The 24,316-nt window shown below is 37.0% G+C and overlaps 1 protein-coding gene across 1 annotated transcript in view; it reads left to right on the top strand.

Moving 5' to 3' along the window:
- dock4b (dedicator of cytokinesis 4b) overlaps positions 1-24,316 on the top strand; it is a 279,898-nt gene that overhangs the window by 187,448 nt on the left and 68,134 nt on the right. Inside the window, 12 exon segments of the mRNA XM_055153283.1 lie at positions 290-482; positions 3,351-3,487; positions 7,816-7,950; positions 10,738-10,836; positions 13,267-13,361; positions 13,449-13,524; positions 14,696-14,796; positions 16,128-16,186; positions 18,315-18,463; positions 19,353-19,438; positions 22,654-22,749; positions 23,146-23,206. Coding sequence (XP_055009258.1) covers positions 290-482; positions 3,351-3,487; positions 7,816-7,950; positions 10,738-10,836; positions 13,267-13,361; positions 13,449-13,524; positions 14,696-14,796; positions 16,128-16,186; positions 18,315-18,463; positions 19,353-19,438; positions 22,654-22,749; positions 23,146-23,206 — 1,287 coding nt within the window.

The following is a 24,316-nucleotide window of genomic DNA, read 5'->3' as shown; positions in this document are numbered from 1 at the left end:
CATTCCAGCCAGTATGGACCAGTGCTTTTCTTTAATCCGTATAATCCCTAAACATAAATTAATTGGTATTAGACCAAATCAATTCCGGGCTAACACAGGAATGGTACACTCTAGTGCTTGTCTTGTCCCTGACCACTCAATTAAACCGAGTTGTACTGCAAGACTGCTGTTAGCATCTGAAAACATCAATACATAGATTTGTGTTAAATAAGTAATTATTTCAGTATCGATGGGTCTTAGTTGTGGTTATATTGACCACTAAGGTGTATGTTGTGTTTTTTTCCTTTAGGCTGTTTTCCTTCGGACATTCCCTGCGGTGTATGGAGAGTTACTGAAGATTTTTACAGTGAGGGAAGTGGCTGGTTTCGTCAGGGAGACACTGGCGAGTTTGCCTACCACTGTTCAAGCAGAGTGCCCCCTAGAGACCATCAAACTGCAGTGCATTGCTAAGACAGTGGAGAGCCAGCTGTACATCAACCCAGGTAAAGGCACATTTACGTACACTGTAGACTCATGTTTATTATCAGGGGCATTTTGCATAGTGTTTTATTGGACTTGGACTCAAAAAATTATTTAGGCTTCTTCATTCTTGCATTTATAATACAAACATTTACCACAAATGACAACAAAAAGTGAAGTAAATATAAAAAATACAGATGTTTTGGTGTCCATACTTCAAACTACTTGACTCTACCTGAAACATTATCACATTTTGTGGTATTTAATATGATTACAACTTAATTTTGATTAGAACAAATAGAAATCAGTGAAAGAATACAATAATAGAGCTTCAGTTAGTTTGTATGCCATGTGTACATTTCCGGCCGTTCTACAACAATTATCTTTAAATATGAAACAGAATCTCAGGGCTTGTTCCATGGCCAATTTATTTTTGACTCAGAATTCTGCTAAATTACAACATCTTATAAAAAAATAATTAAAAGGTTGCAAAAATGGCTGATTAAAACTGAAACAAAATGAAAATTAATCTTGCAGTGTAACCTTACAAGCTGTTTTTTCTAGGCCTGTCACAACAAATACTATTTGCTCAGTACATATAACAATCATTTTTGGGGGTCAGTATTTATCAGGAATACTTTTTCTTTGCACTAGTAAAAAAGTCAGTGCTACGATCAGGTTTGAGCCGTAAAGGGTTAGACTTCTATCTACATTTTACATATATATGCATTCTACTATTTATTTATTGCAGCTCAGATCATGTTTTTTTTTTTATCATATTGTACATGTAGATTTACATTTTTGGGGATAATCCTGCTTTATGGATTGGTTTCAATATTGTTTTATCGTATATATTAACTTCAGCACTAGACATTTCTACACTTTTGCACTTTTTAATTTTTACATTCAATTCACGTTTTGCGCCATACAATGACAATACAAACTCAAGACGCCTTTTAGCACATTTCTAATCTACTGCCATAATACCGTCATCAAGATTCAAATAAAATATATATTGTGATGTTCATTTTTGTCAATATCCCCCACCTCGACTCTCTAAGTAACAAACATCTCATTACACACGTCTTGGGGGGAGTTGGCAAACAGCACAGTATGAAATAAACTAAAATAAATAGCTGGGGTTAATGCATGTGCTCTGCTGTAATTAATGAGTTTATATTAGCGCTACATGTCCGTATTACCATGTTCAGGTGTTCCCCCCTGTGGTGCCATCATTTCTCCACACTCTGGCTGAATGCAAGCCCACAGAGCGCCATGTCATTTAATTATTCTTAATAAAAGCAAATTATCGAAGTGTGTTTAGTGTTTATTTATATTCCGCTCCCTAAAGGCTTCCACTGAACAGGAAAACGCATCCGTCATTCTGTTCATATTAATAAATAGCGGGCATTACACCAAGGAACCTTTAATTATTACAACATATTTAAAAGCTTCCACCGTAGAAATATGAAAGCTTGTTTGCAATACAGGACTAAATTCTTACTGTACTCCAGTCAACTGTACTACAACTCACTCTCATGTAGTATATAAACTTTAAACCAAAACCTAATAATTTAAAATGGTCAGTATTTAGCTTGGATTTTCAACCCTTTGTCAGTAAATGTTTGTTGTTTGAGGTGTTAATTCTGAATACACTACCGGTCAAAAGTTTTAAAACACCCTAATTTTTTCCAGTTATTTATTGCAATTCCAAGTCATGCAAGTCCAATGAAAAACTTGAAATGGTACAAAGGTAAGAGCTGAACAGTCAGAGGCTAATAAAAAGATAACGACCCAAAATACAAGTCCAAGCTCTGCCAAAACTATCTCAGGAAAAAACAACAAGATGGTGAGCTTGAAAACTTGGAGTGTCCAACACAGTCTCCAGACTTAAACCCCATCGAGCTGGTTTTGGGATGAACTGGACAGAAGAGTGAAAGACAAGAAACTTACAAGTGCCACACATTTATGGGAACTTCTGCAACAGACTAGAGAATATTTGATTTCTATTGTAAAAAGAACGAGTGTGATCAGCTGTTATATCTGTCAAAGGTGGACACTTTCACGAATCAGAAGTTTAGAATATGTTTTGGTGAACAGTAAACAATAAACAGTAAAAAATGAGAAAAAAGTGCGGTGTTTTAAAACTTTTGACTGGTAGTTAAGATAATTTAGTAAAGTTTTTTTTTTCTTTTTTTTTTATGTTTTAATGACAAAAAAAAAAAAAGAAAGGAAAAAAAAAAAAAAATCTTGAAAATTATAATTAACAAACTATACCAAAAACGTAATTATATTTTGGTGATTTTGCACAGCTCTAACCGTATGTCAAAGCTACCATATTCATTGTCACCTGTATCACCTTATCCCACCACTTACTTTGACTTCTTTTATTTTATTTTATTTTTTTACTTAGACTTTATTGATCCACACAGGAAATAATTTGCACACAGTAGCTCACACATTACAATATATTATAATAATAAAGAGCAAACATAATAAATAGTAATAATACATTCTAAATAAGTTGCAATAGTAGCAAATAGCATAATTAAAGGAAGGTATATATAAAGTAAAGTAAGTAAAAGTAAAATATGCAAATACAGTATTACAAATATAGCTCAGCTTATGTAAGAGGTTGTGAAGAGAAACAGTGCAAAAAATAATAATAATAATGATTGACAGGACATAGGGCTGTGTATTACATATGGGTGTATTGTTGTACAGTTATATAGAGTATAGTATGAATAGTCCTGTATCTCTCACTGTTTGAGCGGAGCTGTAGAAGCCTGTTTAAGAAAGAGCTCATCTGTCCCTCTATAAATATATCCAAATAATTCACCATATTAACCTATAAAATCTTTCCTAAGTTCACGTCTTTATTTTCTTTGCAGAGTCGCGATGCATCTTGTTGCCGGTGGTGCTCAGACTGCTCCATGCACACATGAAGGAGCAGAGGGACCTGGTGATGTGTGCACGGATCCTCACCAGCATGTTGTCTCTCATAAAGAAGGAAGAGAATGGAACCACAGTAAGTAATGGACAGGAAAAATTATGAAGAGAAGATTTTTTTATGTTATGTCCTAGTTATAGTTTAGGTCTTATGGACTTACACACATACTCCTCATAAACATTGAGAGAACTAATTTTTGAACCAAACCTAGATTAGAAGAAGCCTAAGTCAAGATTTTTTGGGAGATCAAACCAGGACCAGACCAGAAGAAGTGTGAACACAGCCTTGGATTCACACAGATTCTCTCTTGATTTAGTCCTTGTGTCCGCTTCTTAATTGCCACAAACACTGCATTAAACTTTGGACTAAAGAGAGACTAATCCTGGAAGTGAACTGGATTTCTGTTTTCTGTCTGGATTAGACCAGAACTAAACCAAGACTAGAACAGGACCAAACCAAGTCTATCAAGACTAAAATTAGCTCAAACCAGTACTAACAAACTTACCCCTAGAAGCCCTTACTTCTCAATTAAGATGCAGTTTACATAATTAAAAGTGCTAGTTTGAAAGAAAAAAATTTTACGAGATAATATTTGATACAAAAAAGTACGCCAACCTCTGTAACTGACAATTTAAGAGTTTTTAGTAAGAATAAAACACATTATTAAGGACTTTTCCAGGATACACCCTTTAAAATAAAAATATAGTGCTTCAGTGTATAGAAAGTAAGATACATTTTATTGTTGGATCACTACTAGTCACCTTGTGTTGTGATCCAGCTCGCTAGGGTCAGGGAAGTAACACAAAAAAAAACAAGGTGGAGAATGGAATAAATGTTTAATTAACAGGAATGTAAAAGGGTAACTTAACAAAATAGACTTAAATAGGTGAAGAAAATAACCTAAAATAGGAAGTAAAATAACAGGATTAACATACAACAAGTTTTATCCCTAAAAAACAGCTCACATAGGTCTATACAAAAACGAGTGATTACACTAAGGGACACACACAAAACTAAAACACAAGTGCCCCAAAGTAAAACCACATAAACCCACAAACAGAATTGAGTGACAAAATAAAAAGGCACAAAACAGAACTAAACTAACCAAGTGTCTCAACACAAAATGACATCAGACACATACTAGTACACAACGAGTGACTGACACTAAAGAGACACACAAACACAAAATGGCAGACTGACCACCAAGGCCGGGAAAACCTAACGGGTGCTGGCAATCTCCTTAAATAGCTGGAGCAGGCTGGAGGTAAAACAGGATTGGCCAAGTGTAGAAGTGTCCCACCAATCACAGACCATGGCTCCCACAGCGGGAATCAGGACAGCCAGCAAAATAAACTAAAACACACACACACACAAAAAAAGTCAAAATTGGAGGCCTGGGACCATAACATCTTGTCTTCTTACTGCATTTTCCGCACCATTTGAAGCCTCCAACCCCATCAAAAAATAACTGCGCGACCCACAATCCAGAGCGCCCTATACACGTATCCACTCGGGTGTCCCAGCACGACTTCAGTAAACTACAAAGCCGCACCACCCGCAGAGCACGCAAACACACACGGAGCAGACAGCGACCGTGCAGGGAAAAACACCTGCAGCCACACTCATCACTCCACGCCGCCAAGGAATGGAACACAGGAACGAACCGAAAAAGCGAGTGCAGTGTGCCACTTCTAGCCACAACTGAACAACTGAGTCACTGCGAACACGTCAACAATCCAGCGGTCCCAGACAGCACCCTCCCTACACGCCACAACTGAACAAAGCCCAGAGTCACCGTGAACGCGCCAAACAAAGTCCGACTGAGCCATCTAACTGCTGTGTTTAGTTTAAAGACCGGTGCGGTTTATTTGTGAAAAAAGTTCAAAAATAGTCCATTCAATGACAGTGCGCCTTATAATCCAGAGCTCCCTATAGTGCAGAAAATACAGTACTTGCTAGTCTTCTATATCAGACATTAATGAAGATAAAATACATGAAAATACATGATCTTAACTCAAATAGTGTCTCAAAAGAACACAATACTTTTAACTTGTCCTTTTGAGATAGGTTTGGTCCTTTTCTAGTGATGTTCTAGTCCTGGCCTGGTTCACATTTAGTTTGGGGTTTACTTTTAGTTTTATCCCAATTTTTTCATGTTACATTGGTAGATTATGTTTTAATATGTTTTCAAAAAGAGAGAGAGAAATATACATTTTCCATCTTTCAATTTATTTTGTGTATCAACAATTAGCTAAACAAATTGAAATCATCTCATGACACTGGCTTTAGTCTCATCACATTTCCCCAGCTAATACATACCAACAGATTGCTTTGTTTTGCCTGTATGGTTAATTAGTCCTGGTAACTAAGTCACTGGCATGGGGGCTGTTTGGTGGGCATGGGCGCTGTTTGGTAATGAGAGCCATTCATTTGCACCGGGCATTGTTAAAGTGGCACTCACTCCAAACCCTGCGTATGTGTATTCCATATTTGTGTGTGTTTGGGGCTAACTGGGGTCTTCCCGGTTTGGTCTAATGGTTGGCAGAGGGGTTAGCTTGTGGTAAAGGTGCCCAATAGGGGATTATAACACCCACACATAGACTGGCAGTGCCTCTAAAGGGAAGTGACAGCAGTGCCAGCCAATGTGCCAGTCTGAAGCTACTTCTCATTACGGCCGCGTCCAAGATCTGTCGGTCTTGTCTGGGGGAGAGAATAGAGGGAGACACATACAAACCCACCAGTTTATTTTCCTCGCTGTCTCTCGTCTCTTCTATTTATATTCAAACAGTTGCATTGGCTGCTCCTGCTTAAAAACGGGAATATCTCACAGTATTGTCAGATCTGCAATTGAATTAAATTTTCAGTTAATTGGCATCAGTGGAAATTGAGGATGGTCAATTGTAATTGGATTTTGAAAACCAATTTTTGTTATTCTATTTTAAGCTGTTAATAAAACAGTAAATACACACAAGCCTTTTTCCACAAGCTCCATGCACCATAATATATTTCTGTATTGATCTCCAATTAAGAGGATAAAAGAGAAATATTATAAAGCTACATAGCAGTATTTTTTTTTACGTATGTATAATTGATTCTTGTGAGCTTTATCAAATCAAATCAAATCAAACTTTATTTATAAAGCACTTTTCATACAAAATGCAACACAAAGTGCTTTACAGTGATACAATTGATTTATTTCCTCAAAACATACCTGGAGTTTTGCTTTCATTCACAAATCATTAGCCTAATAGCATAGTTGCCTAAGTCATATTTCAGCATTTTCGGAAAACTAGAAAAAACACATTTTTTAGCAAGCACATTGGTATTTTTTTATTGATATTGTATAGAGATGACTAAGGCTGACCGTGATTTTAGACTCTAACAAGTGTTCTGGCTCAGGACATAGGCAATAAGGCAGGGTGATGCAGCAGTGGGAGGAGACTAATGTTAGACAGATAAAAATTAGGTCTCAAGTCTCGCAATACGATGTCGTCACGGTATGAACCTCACGGTACAATATTTATTGTGATATCATGGGAAAGCTCACGATATGGTGGAGAGGCTCACGATTAGGAATGTAACAATATCCAAATCTCTCTGTACGATATTTTCACGATAAACATGCAATATTTTGTGGAGGCAAACAAAACTGTGAATCGGCTACTTTTTCCTCTTAAAATGCCTTGACAAGACTTAATCCAAAGAACTAAGACTTAAAAGTGCTTAGAACTGTTAATTCTTCATGTAGTCTATACTGAAATGATCATGGTCTATGTAGTTTTTTTCTGTCTTTTTTCTTCTATTGCTGCACCATAAATCTTAATTTAAACAAAGCGACTTGAAATATATATATATATATATATAGATAGATAGATATAGATATAGATATGACATACTGTGACGGTCCACGATATTATCGTAAGAACTTTGACGATAAGATATCACGATATTATCCCTAATAATTATGCATTTGTTTTACACAGAGCTTTTCCGGGCACTCGAAGTCACTTAACATTTTGCTTCCATACTCGGTGATAGCAAGCTACTGTTACCCTGGGGTAGAATGATGGAAGCAAGACAAGTCCAATCTGCACCATCTGCCCCTCTGACCACCAATAACAGAGACAGAGATACTCAGACACACACAGAGACACTCACACACACACACACACACACACACCACATTCATCATTCATACTAGGCAAGGTGAGTGTAGTAGTGTCTTGCCTTCTCAATAGAGTCCACAGAGATAAACACAATTTACTAATTTACTGAGAAAAATAGTCTGAAATAGTACTGCAGATTTAATTACGAATGCTGATTAACTGCGTTTCCTAAGACACTGCCAAATCAAACCAAAATTGTCTAGTCACTCCTAACTCATTTCTCCTCTGTCACTGTTACAGGAGCCAGTGGTCTCGGAGGAGGTACAGCTAATTGTGGAGAGCCTTCTGGAAGTTTTAATGAGGACCATTCTGGAAATCAGCAACCGCCCCCAGCCCGCCGGCCCTTCCATGAGACTGCAGTTTCAAGATGTCACAGTTAGTACCATCTTGTCTCCTCTTGTGTAACGGTTTTGGGACCTGACAAAAATGTGCTGGAGTAATTATAGATTTAAACTTGACTTGCTGCCATGGCGACTTTAATCTCACATCCAGTATTAACATTAATGGGGATAATTAAGATTTATGGGACAATGCGGCGTCAAGGGGGCAGTGATGTGGGTATTAACGGGGTAATCATCACGACTAATGATCCAATCAGAAGTGAGTCGTGCTATTGCTAATGATGAAGTGGAGATGGGAGCAGGAGTTTAATCAAGGTCTTGGATTTGAACGAAGCTTTACTTCAGAATCATTTAAAGTGCTTATGGTAAGTCAGACTAAAACATTTTTTTTATGAATTTATTTGACAGGGATTTAAAATACAGGAAAAAAAAAAGAAAAAAAAAACTACAAATGGCAACAACCCATCCTGAGGTACACAGCTGAGACATGGCTTTGTAACTTTGCAGTGAAATTGCACTGGGGGTGTTCTACATGTATGTGTATAGCAGAATGTTCATCATGTCATTAGTTTATTTATTTCATTCAGAAAGTATAAAAAAAAAACTAGCCAGGCCGGCGCCACCTAGTGCCTCCACTCAATTTCATTTCTCTCCAGCGACTAGCTCAGGAATCAAAATACATTAGACGGTTCGCAAAAACCGCTGAAGTGCGAGTTCGGGCACCAGCCAATCAGCGAAGAGCCATATATTCTGTGTTGGCAACGATTCCCGAGATCGAGGATTTGAAGCCGGAACAAAGAGAATGTTTACTGAATTTTATCAAGGGGAAAGATGTTCTTGCCCTTCTTCCTACGTGATATGGGAAAAGCTTAATATAGCAGTTAGCCCCGTTAGTGGCGCATTACATACGTCATGACCAAATAGCAGAGATTGGTTAAATAAAAAAAAGTACCCACCTACTGTTGAGCGAATTAATTCTAGTGCTGCAAGGTCAGACGGTTTCTACAAAGTGAAACCTGCTGATGAATTAGGCTATAAAGACATCAACAATGTCACAACATCAGACATACAAAAATGAATGAAAAAGAGCAGAAAGAAGAGTCATCTTATGTTCTCTGCCCCCTTTTCACTTTTCCAGACAGAACATCAACACCGATAGTTACTTTAAAACATTTCAAATCCATACATTTCAGTTCAGTCACAATCAAGCACATTAATTGCAAACAGAAATCTTCACTATTATGCACAACGACTTAGTTTCCTTTTTCATACATACACATTGCATTGGATTTTATGTGTGTTTTAAATGCCATTATTGTACTTGATTCTTTTATATGTTTGTCTAAACTATTCCATAAATGAACTCCATTCACAGCGACGCTTCACTCCATAACCTTGGTTCTGAATCTGGGTTTTTTAAACATTTAGGTTTCTATTAAACTGTAGTGGCTTTTTCTCATCTCAAACAGTCTTTGAATATTTACAGGTAATACATTGCACTTTGCTTTATACATTTCTCTGAGGATACTTAAGTCAACAATATCATGCATTTTCAGCACTTTAAGTTGAACAAATAATGGGTTGGATGTTTCTCTATGATGACTGTTGGTGATAATTCTCAAGGCCCTTTTCTGTAAAACAAATAATGGCTGCAAGTTTTACATGTTGACCCCCCAAATTTCCACACAGTACAACAGATATGGTGCAATTAGTGAGTTATACAAGGTCAACAGTGCTGCCCTATTTAGTGAAAACTTTACTTTATGCAGCACAGCAATTGCTTTGGACATTTTGCCTTTAGTGTAATTTATATGAGACCTCCAGTTTAGACCTTCATCAATCATGACTCCTAAAAATTTAGTTTTGTTTACTCTTTTAATCCCATCTATTTCTAATATTATGTCATCTTTTTTTTTTCTTTTTATTATTAAATAAAATGAAATTTGTTTTTTTAGCATTAAGAATCAATCCATTTAAATCAAACCAATATTTACCTTTTCTTAGCTTTTTGTTTACTTTATGTCATGAGCCTGTGTCCTGAAAAACTGTTGGCTCATGCTCACTAGCTTGTGACTGTAATATTTGAGAGAGACATTACAAATCATCTCACCTGTTGTAGTTCCAGCCAAGTCAGCTCTTTCGGGTTAATTTGGGTTTCAAAAAAGCTCAAAAAAAAAAAAAAAAAAAACCCTTACACAGGGCAGTACCTATAGTTGCATCGCACCCCGAGGGAATGTTGCTTCAAAGTGTTAATTGTGCTCCACTAAATATTAAAACAAAATCAGTTTTTAGGTGCTTTTGAGTCATTATATATTCATGCATTTGTGAAAATACCTGTAAATCCGTTCCATAGATTCAGTGGTAGTGACTGCTCCAGTATTAGCCGAGTGCCCTGCGTGACGTGTGCAAAAAACAATAATTGTCGCTTCGTTCCTTCTTGGACATGGGCGGCAGATGTGACATAAGTGGGGGTAATTATCCAACATAACCCTCACCTAGCAACCACACTGTTACCACACACTCTGTTAAACACAGTAATTATGATCGGTGAATAATCTGACAATACCTGTATGTATCATTTTAAGATAACTAACAAAAAAATTGTACTCTTTTGCCTCAATAATGCCTGCTTTTATGTCCCTGTGATTGTTTCAGTGCTACCCCCCTGTAATCTGCCAATTTTATCTCAAACAACCAACCTCTCAGGTGCAAAACTGTGATTATATGATTTACGCTGCGTATTATCCTAACAAATTCAATAATATTTAGAGAATCACCTGTCATCTACACTATTTTCAGTGGGGTTTTTTTTCTCTTTCAGGGGGAGTTTGTGGCGTGTTTATTGGCTCTTCTCCGACAGATGAGTGACAGACATTACCAGCAGCTGCTCCAGGCCTTCAGCAGTAAAGATGACCTGAGGGTATGCCACCTGTCTGTCTGTTTGCATGTGTCTGTCTGTGTGTGTGTGTGTGTGTGTGTGTCTGTGTGTGTCTGTGTGTGTATTCAATATGTGGGTTTTCCAAATTTAGAGTTCACATTTTGTTTAGACCTAGAGCTATGCGATTTTGCCTGAAAATATTTTTTTACTCCAAAAATTTGTTTTTTGATTTAATTTGCCCACACCCCCCTGTGATCACTAAACATATTTAACCCATTGACTATTGGAGAAGTCTTCTATGTATGCGAAAAAACAAACTATTGCATTAAGCATGCAGACCAAACATTATTGACGTCACTTCATTTCAAAGCATCATAGCTGCATGGCTCTACTTTGCTCCCTTTGGCTGCTCTGAGGGGCTTTTCTTGTATTTTCAGAGCAATTTCTAATGCAAGTAAGTGGAGGGAAAAAAATTGGAAACAATGAAGCCCACTTTTAGATCTGGTTTAGCCCTATATTAGACCTGGAAGAATCCTGTTATAGACCTGGTTTAGATCTGGTTGTTCTCTGGGCAGAGTCCTGCATGGGTACATTTTAGGAGACCCACAACCATTCAGTACAGCACCGCACCCACCCGTTAACCCGTGATTATATCAAAGTTAAACCTGCACCCGCATCACAGGCATTATTTACTGAGCAGAAGAAACATCGATTGAGATGTTGGACTTTTGCACCGCACACGCCACGGACTAAACCAGGACTAACCTAACCCAGGATTGATTCTAGGACTGAACCAGGACTAAAACAGGACTAAAACAGGACTGAAACAGGACTAAAACAGGACTAAACCAGGACTCACTGTTGGGACGGGCTCGGAGGTATGCCCGCTTAGGCCGTTGGTGACCGCAGGCGAAAGGACTGGCACAGAGCTCCGCGGTCCAGGGGGGCTAAGGGCAGCCGTCGCCCAATCACGCTTTGTGGACACCTTTGTGACCTGGTTTAGACATGGTTTAGTCCTGGTTTAGGTCTGGTTTAGGTCTAGTTTAGTCCTGACTCGCCCGTGTGTAATTGGATAAGAATAGATATGTCTCCCGGAGTCAGAGTCCCGCTCTGACTCCGGGAGACATATCTCTTCTTTGATTAAACTTGGTGTGAAAAGTTTGAGAGCCACTGTTATTTATATTACATTTGAATGAATTTAAAAACACTGACATTAGCAAGTATAGTTTTGGCATCATCACTTTTTGACAGTTGTACGTGTGTGATATTGTATAAACTTCACTTTTTATGAAATATTGCTGACAGTTTTCACCAAAAACTACAATGCACTTTTCTTAATATATACATATCCTTGGAGGTTGTTGTGCCTTTGCATTATTCAGATTTTGATATTCACAGCATCTCCTCACCGCTGGATGTATGAATATATTTGCATACAAACTATGTAAAGAGACAATATATTAAATGTCACACAGGGCAGATGCAGAGTTTTAGACTAGATGCTTCTATGGATGAGCTGCATATAAAGAAGACAGGGATGTTAAAGCGTGTAAACAAACTCAATGACAGGCGTTTTGCATGAGATTCTTGTATTAGTTTATCAGTTCATATTTCAGGCTTCTCTCAAGGGCTGAAGATTAAGGAACATAAAGTGCATTCTGTTTAGTGTAATGTTAATAACAAGAAGAATACATCAAACTGTTACACGGGTCTTTGCATATTTAAATGATTTATCCATAAATGATCTAAATGCTCACTACATCATGGCTGATACTTAAAGCCTCTTAAACTACTACCTGGGTAAAGTTAAAGATGCATTGTGCAACTTTTTACAAAATGGCATTAAACCTTTTAGGCATTTTTGAGCAATAAAACCATGTATAATGGATAAATGTAAGGTACTATAGATCTGCTTAATGTCATATTGCATAACATTTGAAGCAGAGCGAAGAGAAATATCCATAGAAACAAGAAGATGATGGAACCCCCAGCAAAAAAGTTGCATACTGCACCTTTAATATGAAATAAACCCATTTCCCATGTTATTAGGTTATGTTTTTAGGTTGACCTAATATTCATAAATTATCGGAAGACCAAATGAACTTTTTTCTGAACATTTTTCTGAACATTTTCCTCTGAACAAAAATTATTTACATAATTATTGTGCAAAAAATAATTAATGTACAAAAAACCCCCAAAACTATTAGCAATATATCATACAGCAGCCCACAATATCGATACTGTATCATCAAATTAAACTATACTATATTTTGATATTTTTGCACTTTCCTACTTCTCTCAAATGTTAATGCTTGTTGTTTATTTTATTATTATTTTATTGATTTGATTTTGAAGTCTGAACAGAAACCTATTTAAAACATTCATCACAAATGTTATCACAATACTTGTTACAGATTGCAATTATATTTTTTCATATTCGCAAATTCCTAACTTTTCCTTGTTTGTGTCCAGGACTTCCTGTTGCAGATCTTCACTGTCTTCAGGATCCTCATTCGACCAGAGATGTTCCCGAAGGACTGGACGGTGATGCGGTTGGTCACTAACAAGTGCGTTTGTGTCTGATAATTAGCATTTTAATTTACTATGTCTCTGCACATCAGATTAAATCCTGTTCTTTCTTCTTCTCTTCTCAGTGTCATCATCACAACAGTCCTGTATCTGTCCGATGCTCTGAGGAAAAACTTTTTAAATGATAAGTTTGACTACAAGGTAAGTCTGTGTGTTGGTGAGTGTATTATTTCTCACACTTCAACTTTATTCCCAATTTGGCTTTACATTCATACATTTAAAATAGCATTAATCCAGACTTCTTTTCATATATATACAAGTTAATTATTAATAGGGCTGGATATCATTAAGAAGTTGCTGATACGATACATACATACAAACGATTCGATATGGTCCAGTAAAAATTAAAGCTAAATCATGGTTGTGGTGCTGAAAATCTTTGTTAAATCACTTCTTGTGCAAAGTTAATATAAAACAAACCAATTTTAATCATCAAAATGGTGAATATGTCAAATGTGTTACATAAACGGGTTTCCTTCCTCTACACAAGCAACCAAATTCTAGTGCTGTAAAATAAATAACTGAGTAAAAAAATACTCTTTGCCGTATATCGATACAGCACCCCACGATATTGATATTTTTATATTTTATAGCTTATAAGCAAATTCCTGCTATGAGAGGAAGCTTTATTTATTGCACCCTATAATGAAAATATAAAACTATAAATTAGGTTGTAATTTAGACTACCAATTTTACTAAAATACAGATAAGATCATTATATTTAAGAACATTTTTAATAAATAAAACAAACAAATCCCCAATTTGGCGGGGTTTTTTTTGTTGTTTTTTTTCCCTGTCATCACACTAGGGAATTCCATAACTGTTAGTTGGTGAAACTCCTCTAAAGTACAGAGAAATTATTTTGTTGAAATCATGTTTAAAGTTTCAGAAAAATGTGTTTCTTGTGTCCAAGTTGTGCTGAACCTTTGGACTGAATTCCCCCTGGTGTGAGGTTTCAGAACTCTCCATTTCCTGCAATTTTCAACATATTTTACTACTTCTCTTCACAAAGTACTTCTTGATTGGTGCAAAACTATAATTCATATTTACAATGGTTAGAATCTCACCAAATGATGCCAAAATTTGAGAATCGTCTATCATACACCCTTTTACTTTGATTGGCGTACATGCTGTTTGTCTGTTTGCCTTAATGGACTTGAGGAAGACTTTTCAACTACAGGGACAAGACAAGATATTGTGAAAACCAGCTGCAAATAACCTAGTATTTTCACAAATATTTCTGAAATCTCACAGTTGATGGAGGAGTTTTTGTGCCGATTTGACAGGATGCTATCCCCGCTGTCATTTGCAGGTGTGGGACTCCTATTTCTATCTATCGGTAATATTTATCAACCAGCCCTGTCTGCAGCTTGAGTCCTTCTCTCCATCCAAACGGAAGAAGATACTGGAAAAGTGAGTTTTGTTTTCTGGATAATAAACACACACACAGACACACACACACACATACACATGTTGGGTTCCCATGCTTTTTGGGGAGTCAGTATGACATTAAACAGCTCTACCTTACATTTATTCAATTACAGGTGGTTTTATAGCTCTAAAATACCTCAAAAGCAGGGTCACCTTTCCACAGATCTGACCTGTATCTTGGTCTGGTTTGGTCTCCATGAAGATAAAAGGTTTAATACCGTACTGTGGAAGTTATGCGTAGTAAAAAGGAGCTGACAACTTCTCACATTTTAGACACAAAAAATCGTGTGTCGCTTTATTAACTGCACTAACAACTCTCAACAAACGGCTAATAACGATAAACAGAACAGTGTGCCTCAAACGTTAACGGGTCTTAAAGGGACCGCGACTATATTGCATATAGAGCACAAACCCAAAAACTAAACACTGAACATAAGTAAACATGTAATTAATATGTCTCCAGTTAGTGGTGAATTATGTATGTAATATGTATGCTAAAGGCACTACAGTACTATGAAACATTCCAGACAACGCAGTAACATCTCCACAGAGAAAAGCATTTGACGGACCCTCCACCAGAAAAGTTACATACTGCACCTTTATAATTACTTGCTGAACCTTAAAGGCCATGTACATGTTTTTATTTCATGTATTTGTATTTGAGCAAAGTTTGGCTCATTACACATATATTGTATAAGTAATTCTTGAGGTCAAAATAACTCAAACGTACTGTCTGCATCTAATTATAAACCATTCTGTTGTCCAGTGATCAGGAAGTTCACGTTAACATGCTAGTTGTTGTCTTTATCATCACGGAAAACTCTGTACTTATCTCTATTGCTGTGAAAAGCGCTTATAAACGCACAGTAGAGAATAATTAGGAGATTTGTAATATATATGGTAAGTGAGGAATAACTTTGGACCATTGCAAACTGTTTAAAATGAACAGTAGAAATCAAGTACTGTAACTTAAACTCTAACCTTGATCTATTTTAAAACGTATCTGAACTTAAAATCATGTTGCTGAACTAATAATAAAGAATTTACGACATGTTGACCTGATTTTTGTCCCTATAAGAGAGGCCGTCTGTATACACAGTGTCTAGTCCTCACAGTGTGATAAATACACACATGATTTGTATAAGACCTGAATGTGAAAATAGCGTTGCTCTTTACTCTGTGTCAAATCTAAAATCAGTCAAACACAGACTGCTCCCTGTAGGCCACAGACATTATAATGAGACCTTAGCCTGCCCCTGTCTCTCTCTATTTCGCCTGAAGCTAGCATGAATATTTGTATTATTTTCTTACAGGTACGGAGACATGCGGGTGATGATGGGCTGTGAGATTTTCAGCATGTGGCAGAATCTTGGTGAGTTTTTTTTTTTTTTTTTTTTGCATTCAGGTGCATGAAACTTTTCTCCTGGTGTTTTTTTTGTTTGTTTGTTTTTCCTGTAATATACCAAGGTGTGGCAATAAACTGATCTCATCTAACTTATTACCATATTTTTCTGAGTAGTCGCACCAGCCAAAAAATGTATAATGAAGAAAAAAAAAACATAAGTTGCACTTTTTGGGGGAAATTTATGTTATAAAATCAGAGACTGGAAACAGACATTTCATCTCCAAAGGCAAGTTATAGTAATGACAAGAGAACAGAGAACAACAGGCTGTTAACGTCACATATGACCAGTTCTTTAGATAAAAACTATAACATAAACAACAGAACATAACAAGTTTACCAAACTCTCCATCTCACTCCAAATCACTAAATCCAGTCAGTTCTTCATTCTCTGTGTCACTTCTGAGCAACTCCATGACCTCCAGAGGTAAAGAGAGCGCTGCTTCCTCTTCTGTGTAGCTGTTGTCAGACTCAGGATCAGTTCCATTGAGAAATATTCCAGCCTTTCTGAATCCCAACAGGATGGTTTCAGTTGCTTTTATGTTTGTTTAAATTTTAAATTGTCAGTGATACAGAAGTAATGGTGTAATCGACTGACATGATACCAGACAGGACAGTGGCTCTTTTGCTTTCTTCTGCAGCCAACATGCGCAGTAGAGTGTGAAGTGACAGTGGTACAGAAGCACACAAGCCTAGAGCGCCCTCTCGCGGCTGTCAGTGTGAAAATTTTAACATATAAGTCGCACCTGAGTATAAGTCGCAGGACAACCCAAACCATGAAAAAAAATGCGATTTATAGTCCAAAAAAATTGGTAATAATAATGCAGTAGATTTATACAGCACCTTTCCAGACATTCAAAGCGCTTTACATTGCATTATTCATTTTCTCCTTACCCGGTGGTGGTAAGCTACAACTGTACGCTTATCTGGGCTAGACTAAAGGGAGTGAGGCTGGAGGTCTGCACCATCGGACCCTCAGATCACCACCAGTGCTCACGCTCCACATTCATACCATGCAAACTGGATTGCCTCAGGACATAACAACAGTATGTACTAGATTAGGGGCATCGCTGACCCACTATAGCACCTGGTATTCCGAGCGGTCTCCTTTCCCATGAATAACCAAACCCACTGTTATCACTACAGGGTTGCCTCTCCACAGATCTGACCTGGGAAGTTTTGCGTTGAAACACATTAGTCTGTTTGGTGTATTTATTTCAGAATGTTTTGATTTTGCATTTCTATTAATTTTTGAATGATTTGTTGTATTGTTGTATTAGCAGTTTTTGTTGCAGTCATACTCGGATACTAGTACTTAACTTGTACAGACGTTAATACAGATTTTCTTTCCACTTCTGGTCTGCAGTCTTGAGACACTGAACATTTTGGCCTTCACATAAAAGCCTAAAAATATATGGCGAATGTGTTGCCACGGAAACTTGAATCTTCAGAACTGTTTGTGCAGATGTGGTCTTATTTTATTATTAGTTTTTTATTTTTTTCCAGTTTGTTTTTGGTTAAACTTTTAATCAACAGCGTCCAGTGTTAATCAATCCGTGGGTAGTGATCAGTAATTGCATGAAAAATGGAAAATAATAAATTTAATTCAAGTGCACCACATATTTCAACATATTTTCATGTATTTCTATTATTTCTTTTTTTTTGGCAAATTATCCAACAGACTCTAAGCTATGTTTATATGATGACAGTCTGAACAGAAGACACAAAAGTGGCGTCGCTTCTTCACTGTTTATTCCGCATTTAGACGATCGTTTTCAGGAGCAAATCTGCGTGATGTAAATGTGACGTAAACGCGTACACGATGTGAGCAGATCTGACCAGAGTTTTGCATCTTGGGCAGTATAGACGGAAACGCTACAACGGAGCATATTCAACTTTTGCACTCTGGAGGGTGGTTTCATATTTTTGTGTTTTTAAGTCCCCAAAATGCTGACACCGTCTAAACGAAAGGCATTTCCAATTAAATGTTTTGTTGTTTTTACCCCCAAGCGTTCTCGTGTAAACAGGCCCTCAGACCCTCTAATTTAAACACCCCATGCTCGTTCACGCCTGTTAAACCCCTGTCTCTCTCTCTCAGGTGAGCACAAGTTGAACTTCATCCCGGCCATGATTGGTCCATTCCTGGAGGTGACTCTGGTTCCTCAGCCCGACCTGCGGAACGTCATGATCCCCATTTTCCACGACATGATGGACTGGGAGCAGAGGCGCAGCGGCAATTTCAAACAGGTACACTCCAAATACAAGAAGCATTTGTGTTGACTTAGTAACTAGTTATTTATAATGCAGTTATTGGTTCATGAGCAAGGGTCATTAGCCATGGTGCTGATAATAAGCGAAGGCAGAATATAGTTCATTAGAATGGGAGTCAAAGTTGGTGTTAAGTCCAAATATAATTCACCATTCAACTTTGGAAGAAGAAAATATATATTATAGTAGTAGCTAGGGCTTTAACAGTAACCAAAATATTGTGATACTGTATCGTCAAAAGTATCTCAATAATATCGTGGACCATCACAATATATCGAATTACAAGTTTCTTTGCCTAAATTCATTGTTATGGTGCAGCAATATCTAAAAAAACTAAGTGAACTACATTGACCATGATCCTTTGCTCAGTTTTGGTGCAAACTACATGAAGAAATAGCAGTTCTAAGTACTTTTCAATATTAGTTCTTTCAATTAAGACTTGTCAAGGCATTTTAAGAGGAAAAAGTAGCACTTAGCACACATCCCTAGTAGTAGCAGTAATACATGTATTTATCTATCTATCTAGTAATAGTAAAAGGAGTAGCAGCAGCAGCAGCAGCAGCTGTTGCAGCAATTGCAGCAGTAGTTGTAGTAATAATAGAAGTAGTAGCAAAAATGGTAGTACTAGCTGTCATCAGATAGTATTTTGAATGTCAGATATACTTGGCGTCACTTCTAGCCTCCTCCTTTGGGTGATATCAGATCAGAGCGAGTGTGTCAGACATCACTAAGAGCCCAGTGACTGACATGAGTGATGAGTGCTGAGCTGTCTGTGCTGCTGGGGCCCTGTTCTTCATCACTCCTTTTTGAAGACGGCAGCGTTCTGTGTGTTTAAGTGTGTTTGAGCATTACTCCTTTTGGCCTGCAGGTGGAGTCTAAGCTCATCGACAAACTCGACAGCCTCATGTCCGAAGGCAAAGGAGACGAGACGTACAGAGAGCTCTTCAACAGCATGTGAGTGTGCTGCAGAGGGAGATAAGTGACAACTGCAGGGTTTGTCTGCGCTGTTAAGACACAACTACAGGAGAAATAGTCAATACAAGATGCTAAAATGCATCAGGATAGGGTCAAGGTCATTGGGTGCACTGACATAGCTAGAAAAATTTCATTAAGTTGATGTATCTGTTCCAGTATTGGTACTGGCCAATATAGACAATGATGCTTCAATATTGGTACTGACTGGTATCGATGTTATTTGATACTGATATTTTTTGCACTACCCCATTCTCTTTGTGTCGTTTTGAACAGAATAATAAGTCAAAATAGAAATATAAGAACATTTTATAGCTGTATATATATACACAGAAACATGACTAATTGTTTTATATCCCACTAATCCCACAAAGAGATACACACAATCTCAGATGTGTGTATATTTGCAGATCATCTCTTACTTTGTTTAGGTCCGGCTTGATTCCAGTTCAGTCCTTATGCAGACTTGGTTTAGTTTTGATCTATTCCAGGTTTAGTCCCAGTTAAATTTAAATGATTATCATATTTTTCAGACTATAAGTCGCTCTGGAGTATAAGTCAGACCATCCAAAAAATGTGTAATGAAGAAGAAAAAAACATATATAAGTCACACTTTTTGGGAGAAATTTATTTTATAAACTCAGAGACAAGGAACTGACATTTCATCTTGAAAGACAAGTTATAGTAAAAACAATAGAATAGAGAACAACAGGCTGTTAATGTAACATGTTATTCAGATAACTAGCATAAACAACAGAACAGAAGTTTACCAAACTCTCGATCTCACTCCAAATCACTAAATCTATTGAATTCTTGAATTCTTCATCTTTGTTGTCACTTCTGAGCACTATCGGTGCGATCGACTGACATGATACAGACAGGACATCGGCTCTTTTTTTTCTGCAGGCAACATGCACAGTAGAGTGAAGTGACAGCGGTACAGGAGTTATAGGAATAGCAGATACTGGTACACAAGCCTAGAACGCCCTCTCGCGGCTGTCAGTGGTAAAAAATTAACATATAAGTCATAGGACCACCCAAACCATGAAAAAGAATGCGACTTACAGTCCGAAAAATACGGTACACATATTTCACCATCTCATTGTAATGTAAAATAGTTAAGTTGTGAATTTACAGGTAAGTCCTTTCAAACCCTCCATTAGGTTCCCTCTCTCCTCTGTGAACAGCTCTTCTCCATCTTGTGTCCATGTTGTGCTTTTGCATGTGTTTGTGTACTCTGTGTTTGCAGTGTGGGTGTGTGTTCTTGGTTCTGTATTGTTTTGTTATAACTTCATATTTATCTCACTCATCTAAATGGAAATCACAGTTTAAGTCTGATTTCTAAACATTTTTCCTATATATATGTTCATCACTGCCACATATATCAAATACTATAAGTTTTAGCGTATATATGTGTTTATAGTAATTTTGTATCCATCAGTATTTCATTTTGTAGATGTATTTTTGATGTTTATAGTCGTAATTGTCTGTAAATGCATTAAGAATAAAACTTACAGTGGCTTTCTAGATATTTAAACACACTACTTGCATAATTGCAATCCATAGAAATGATTTATTTTTCATTGTATCACATTGCTGTATTTTAGTTAATTATATTATTCTGATTTATTCTAATTTATGTATATATTTTTTAGATTTCTTTTCCTTTCCTCTTAATAACTCCACTAACCCTTCGTTTGTGTGCGTGTGTGTGCTGGTATTAATCGTATTAATTTATTCCGCCTATGCTTCCCGCCTGGATAGAATTCCTCTGTTTGGTCCGTACCCTAGGTAAGACACCCTCCTCTGTTCTCTCAGTGTCGTCTTTGTGAAAAATAAGGAAAAAAAAATCATACAGAATTTTGGACATGTGTTACAATGTGGGCAAGAGTAAGTGGTTCTCAATCGCTGGTACATCTCATCTGGTGGTATTTAGGAATCTCTTGACTTTTGGGTTATATATGGCAGTTCAGTCAGTTTGTATTACTAGTTTTTTTTAGGATTTAGTACTTCTTCACATAATCTCCGTGTATTTTCAGTATTGCCATTGTTACATACTGGGTTTAGTCCTTGATTAGTTCTGGTTTATTCCCATTTGAGTCTGGGTTACTTCTCATTTTAACTTCCTTTTATGTTAGTTATAAAGTGCTTCTAGTCTGGGTTGGCTTAGTCCAGGGTTGATCCTTGTTTGGTCCTGGGTTAGTCCAAGGTTTGTTCTGGTTTATTCCCAACTGAGTCTGGGTTACTTCTCATTTTAGCTTCCTTTTGGATAACATATAGAGTCATACTATTTTAGTCACATCCAGTCGGGTTAGTTTTAGTCCAGACCCAGATCTGGTGGTATTCGGGAATCTTTTGCACTTTTGGTTAATATATGACAGTATAGTCCTGGATTAGTCCTGTTTTTTTCCAGTTGAGTCTAGGTTACTTTTCTTTTTAACTTTCCGGATTACCTATAGCACCTTGTATGTCTTGGGTTTAGTTCTGAATTAGTCCTGGTTTATTCCCATTTGAGTCAAAGTTTCTTCTTGTTTTAACTTCATTTTTGGTTAGTTTTAAAATTATACTATTTTAGTTGCACCTGATCTCAGTCGGTTTAGTCCTGGCTTGGTCCTGGTTTGGTCCTGAGTTAGTTCAGAGTTAGTTTATTCCCAGTGGAGTCTGGGTTACTTCTGATTTTAGCTTCCTTTACTTATAGAGTCATACTACTTTAGCTGCTCCTAGTCTGGATTGGTTTAGTTCAGGCTTGGTCTTGGTTTGGTCCTGGATTAGTCCCGGGTTAGTGCTGTTTAGTCCTGTTTTGAGTTATACTAGTGTACCTAGTCAGGATCAAAATGATCAAGTCCTGGTGTGGTCCTGGGTCAGTCCTCGCTATTTTCTGTTTAACTTCTGACCCGTTGTGGATTAGTTCAGTTAAGACTGATATGGTCCTGGGTTAGTCCTGGTTCATTCCCATTTTAGTCCTACTCCTAGTCCTTTCTTCTATTTCAAACTACTTTCAGCCTCCTTGGCCGACTGTTTACAACAACACAGGCTGGACTTAAGCATAGGTGACACTGGCTTTGTCCTCCTATGTTTTGCTTCCTTCTTTTCCTTTGGTCCATTGCCTTTCTTTCCCCATAGCTCTCTCTGAGATTGGTCTGTTTGGGTCTTCACATCTCTTTGTCTTGTTTTGTCTGTGTTCATTTGTGGTGCAGTCTCTTGAAGAAGATCGAGAGGGAGACCTGGAGAGAGAGTGGGATTTCTCTGATCGCGACTGTCACAAGACTAATGGAGAGGCTGCTGGACTACAGGTAACACACAAACACACCTGTACTAAGCTTTAGAATGAGTTTGAGCTTATATTATAGTTAAAGGTGCACTATGTAACTTTTCTGCTGAATGTCATTGTCTGTAAATATGTTATTTTATGCCAAGAATGATCTACAATATGCTATTAAATATACCGTTCTCTATGGAGTGAGAGTTAAAGGTCAGATCTGTATAAAAGGTGATTTTAGCAAAAGAAAGAGCTAATTGAATGAGGACAAGATAGACAAGTTTAATGCTGTACTGTGGAACAATTCACACAGCACAATAACATCTACATGAAGGCCAGCAGGTGGCAGGCACAGTGAACTTCTAAGACTAGAACTAAGAGTTTTTGTATTGTATTTATTTTGTATATCTTTGTTTATAATGCTTTGCAGAGACTGTATGAAGTTGGGGGAAGTAGATGGCAAAAAGATTGGATGTACTGTGAGTCTACTGGTGAGTAAAACCCTCTTTTTAATCGGTAATTGCTTGCTTATTTTTTATCAGGAGATTGGGTGATACATTTCAGTTTTACTGGTGATAAATGGAAAATGCATGAACAGAAAATGGCAAAACTGTATTGGTATACCATCATCGTTAGTTAGTTATTTTATTTCAAACCTGCACATACAATTCACAACATAACAATACAAATACAGATACAAACATGCAGGTTTGAAAAGGGGGATGGATGAAGCAAACCTTTTACATTTCCAATCCCCTCCCACGTTTGACAGAACAACACTTCAACTTAGACAAAACAAACATTCACACACGTATCCACAATCATCATATAATCCTGAAATTTGCAAAGTGAAGTGAAATAGTAGTGGAGGTATTAGTAGCAGTAGTAGAAGTAGCAGCAGTAGTAGTATTGGTACTTTGAGTATAAGTCCTGAAATTTACAAAGTAGATTTCAAGATATTACATCTGTGCAGTTAATGACATTTTAATCAGGATTTCAGTTACTACTAGGGATGTAACAATAACCAAAATATCGTGATATCGTATCATCACAAGTCTCACAATAATACTGTCACAATATATCGAATTACAAGTTCCTTTGCTTAAATTCATGGTTTTATATTTGCAACATCTTATAAACATAGGGAACTACATATCCCATGATTCATTTCAGCACAGACAACATGAAGATATATGTTTTTTACTTGAATTCTTGGGATTTTATGGAAATAATTCACACCAAAATCTTGTCATGGTATTATAAAAGCAAAAAAAAAGTGTCCCATCTACTATTATATTAGCCTCTTCAAAATATCACAATAAGTACCATACTGTGAGATGCATATCGTGATAATATCGTACTGTGAGATGCATATCGTGATAATATCGTACCGTGAGATTTGGATACCGTTACATCCCTAGTTACTGCTCCAGTCAGTACAAATGAATATGTATTATTAGCTGTACAAGGTATTGCATTTATTAATCTACTGAATGTTTCACAAACTTGGACCGAAAAGCAGATTTTGGATAATTGTAGACATCAGTTAACGCCTTTATTTCAAGTTGACAGTAAAACAATGTTGTTATGACTTATGCCGT

This window comes from Boleophthalmus pectinirostris, unplaced genomic scaffold, assembly GCF_026225935.1.
Source record: "Boleophthalmus pectinirostris isolate CB_2022bp ecotype Guang Dong unplaced genomic scaffold, ASM2622593v1 HiC_scaffold_18, whole genome shotgun sequence".
NCBI classification, from domain to species: Eukaryota; Metazoa; Chordata; class Actinopteri; order Gobiiformes; family Gobiidae; genus Boleophthalmus; species Boleophthalmus pectinirostris.
Note: the sequence above shows the minus strand (reverse complement) of the source record. Positions and strands in the feature narration are given on the sequence as shown.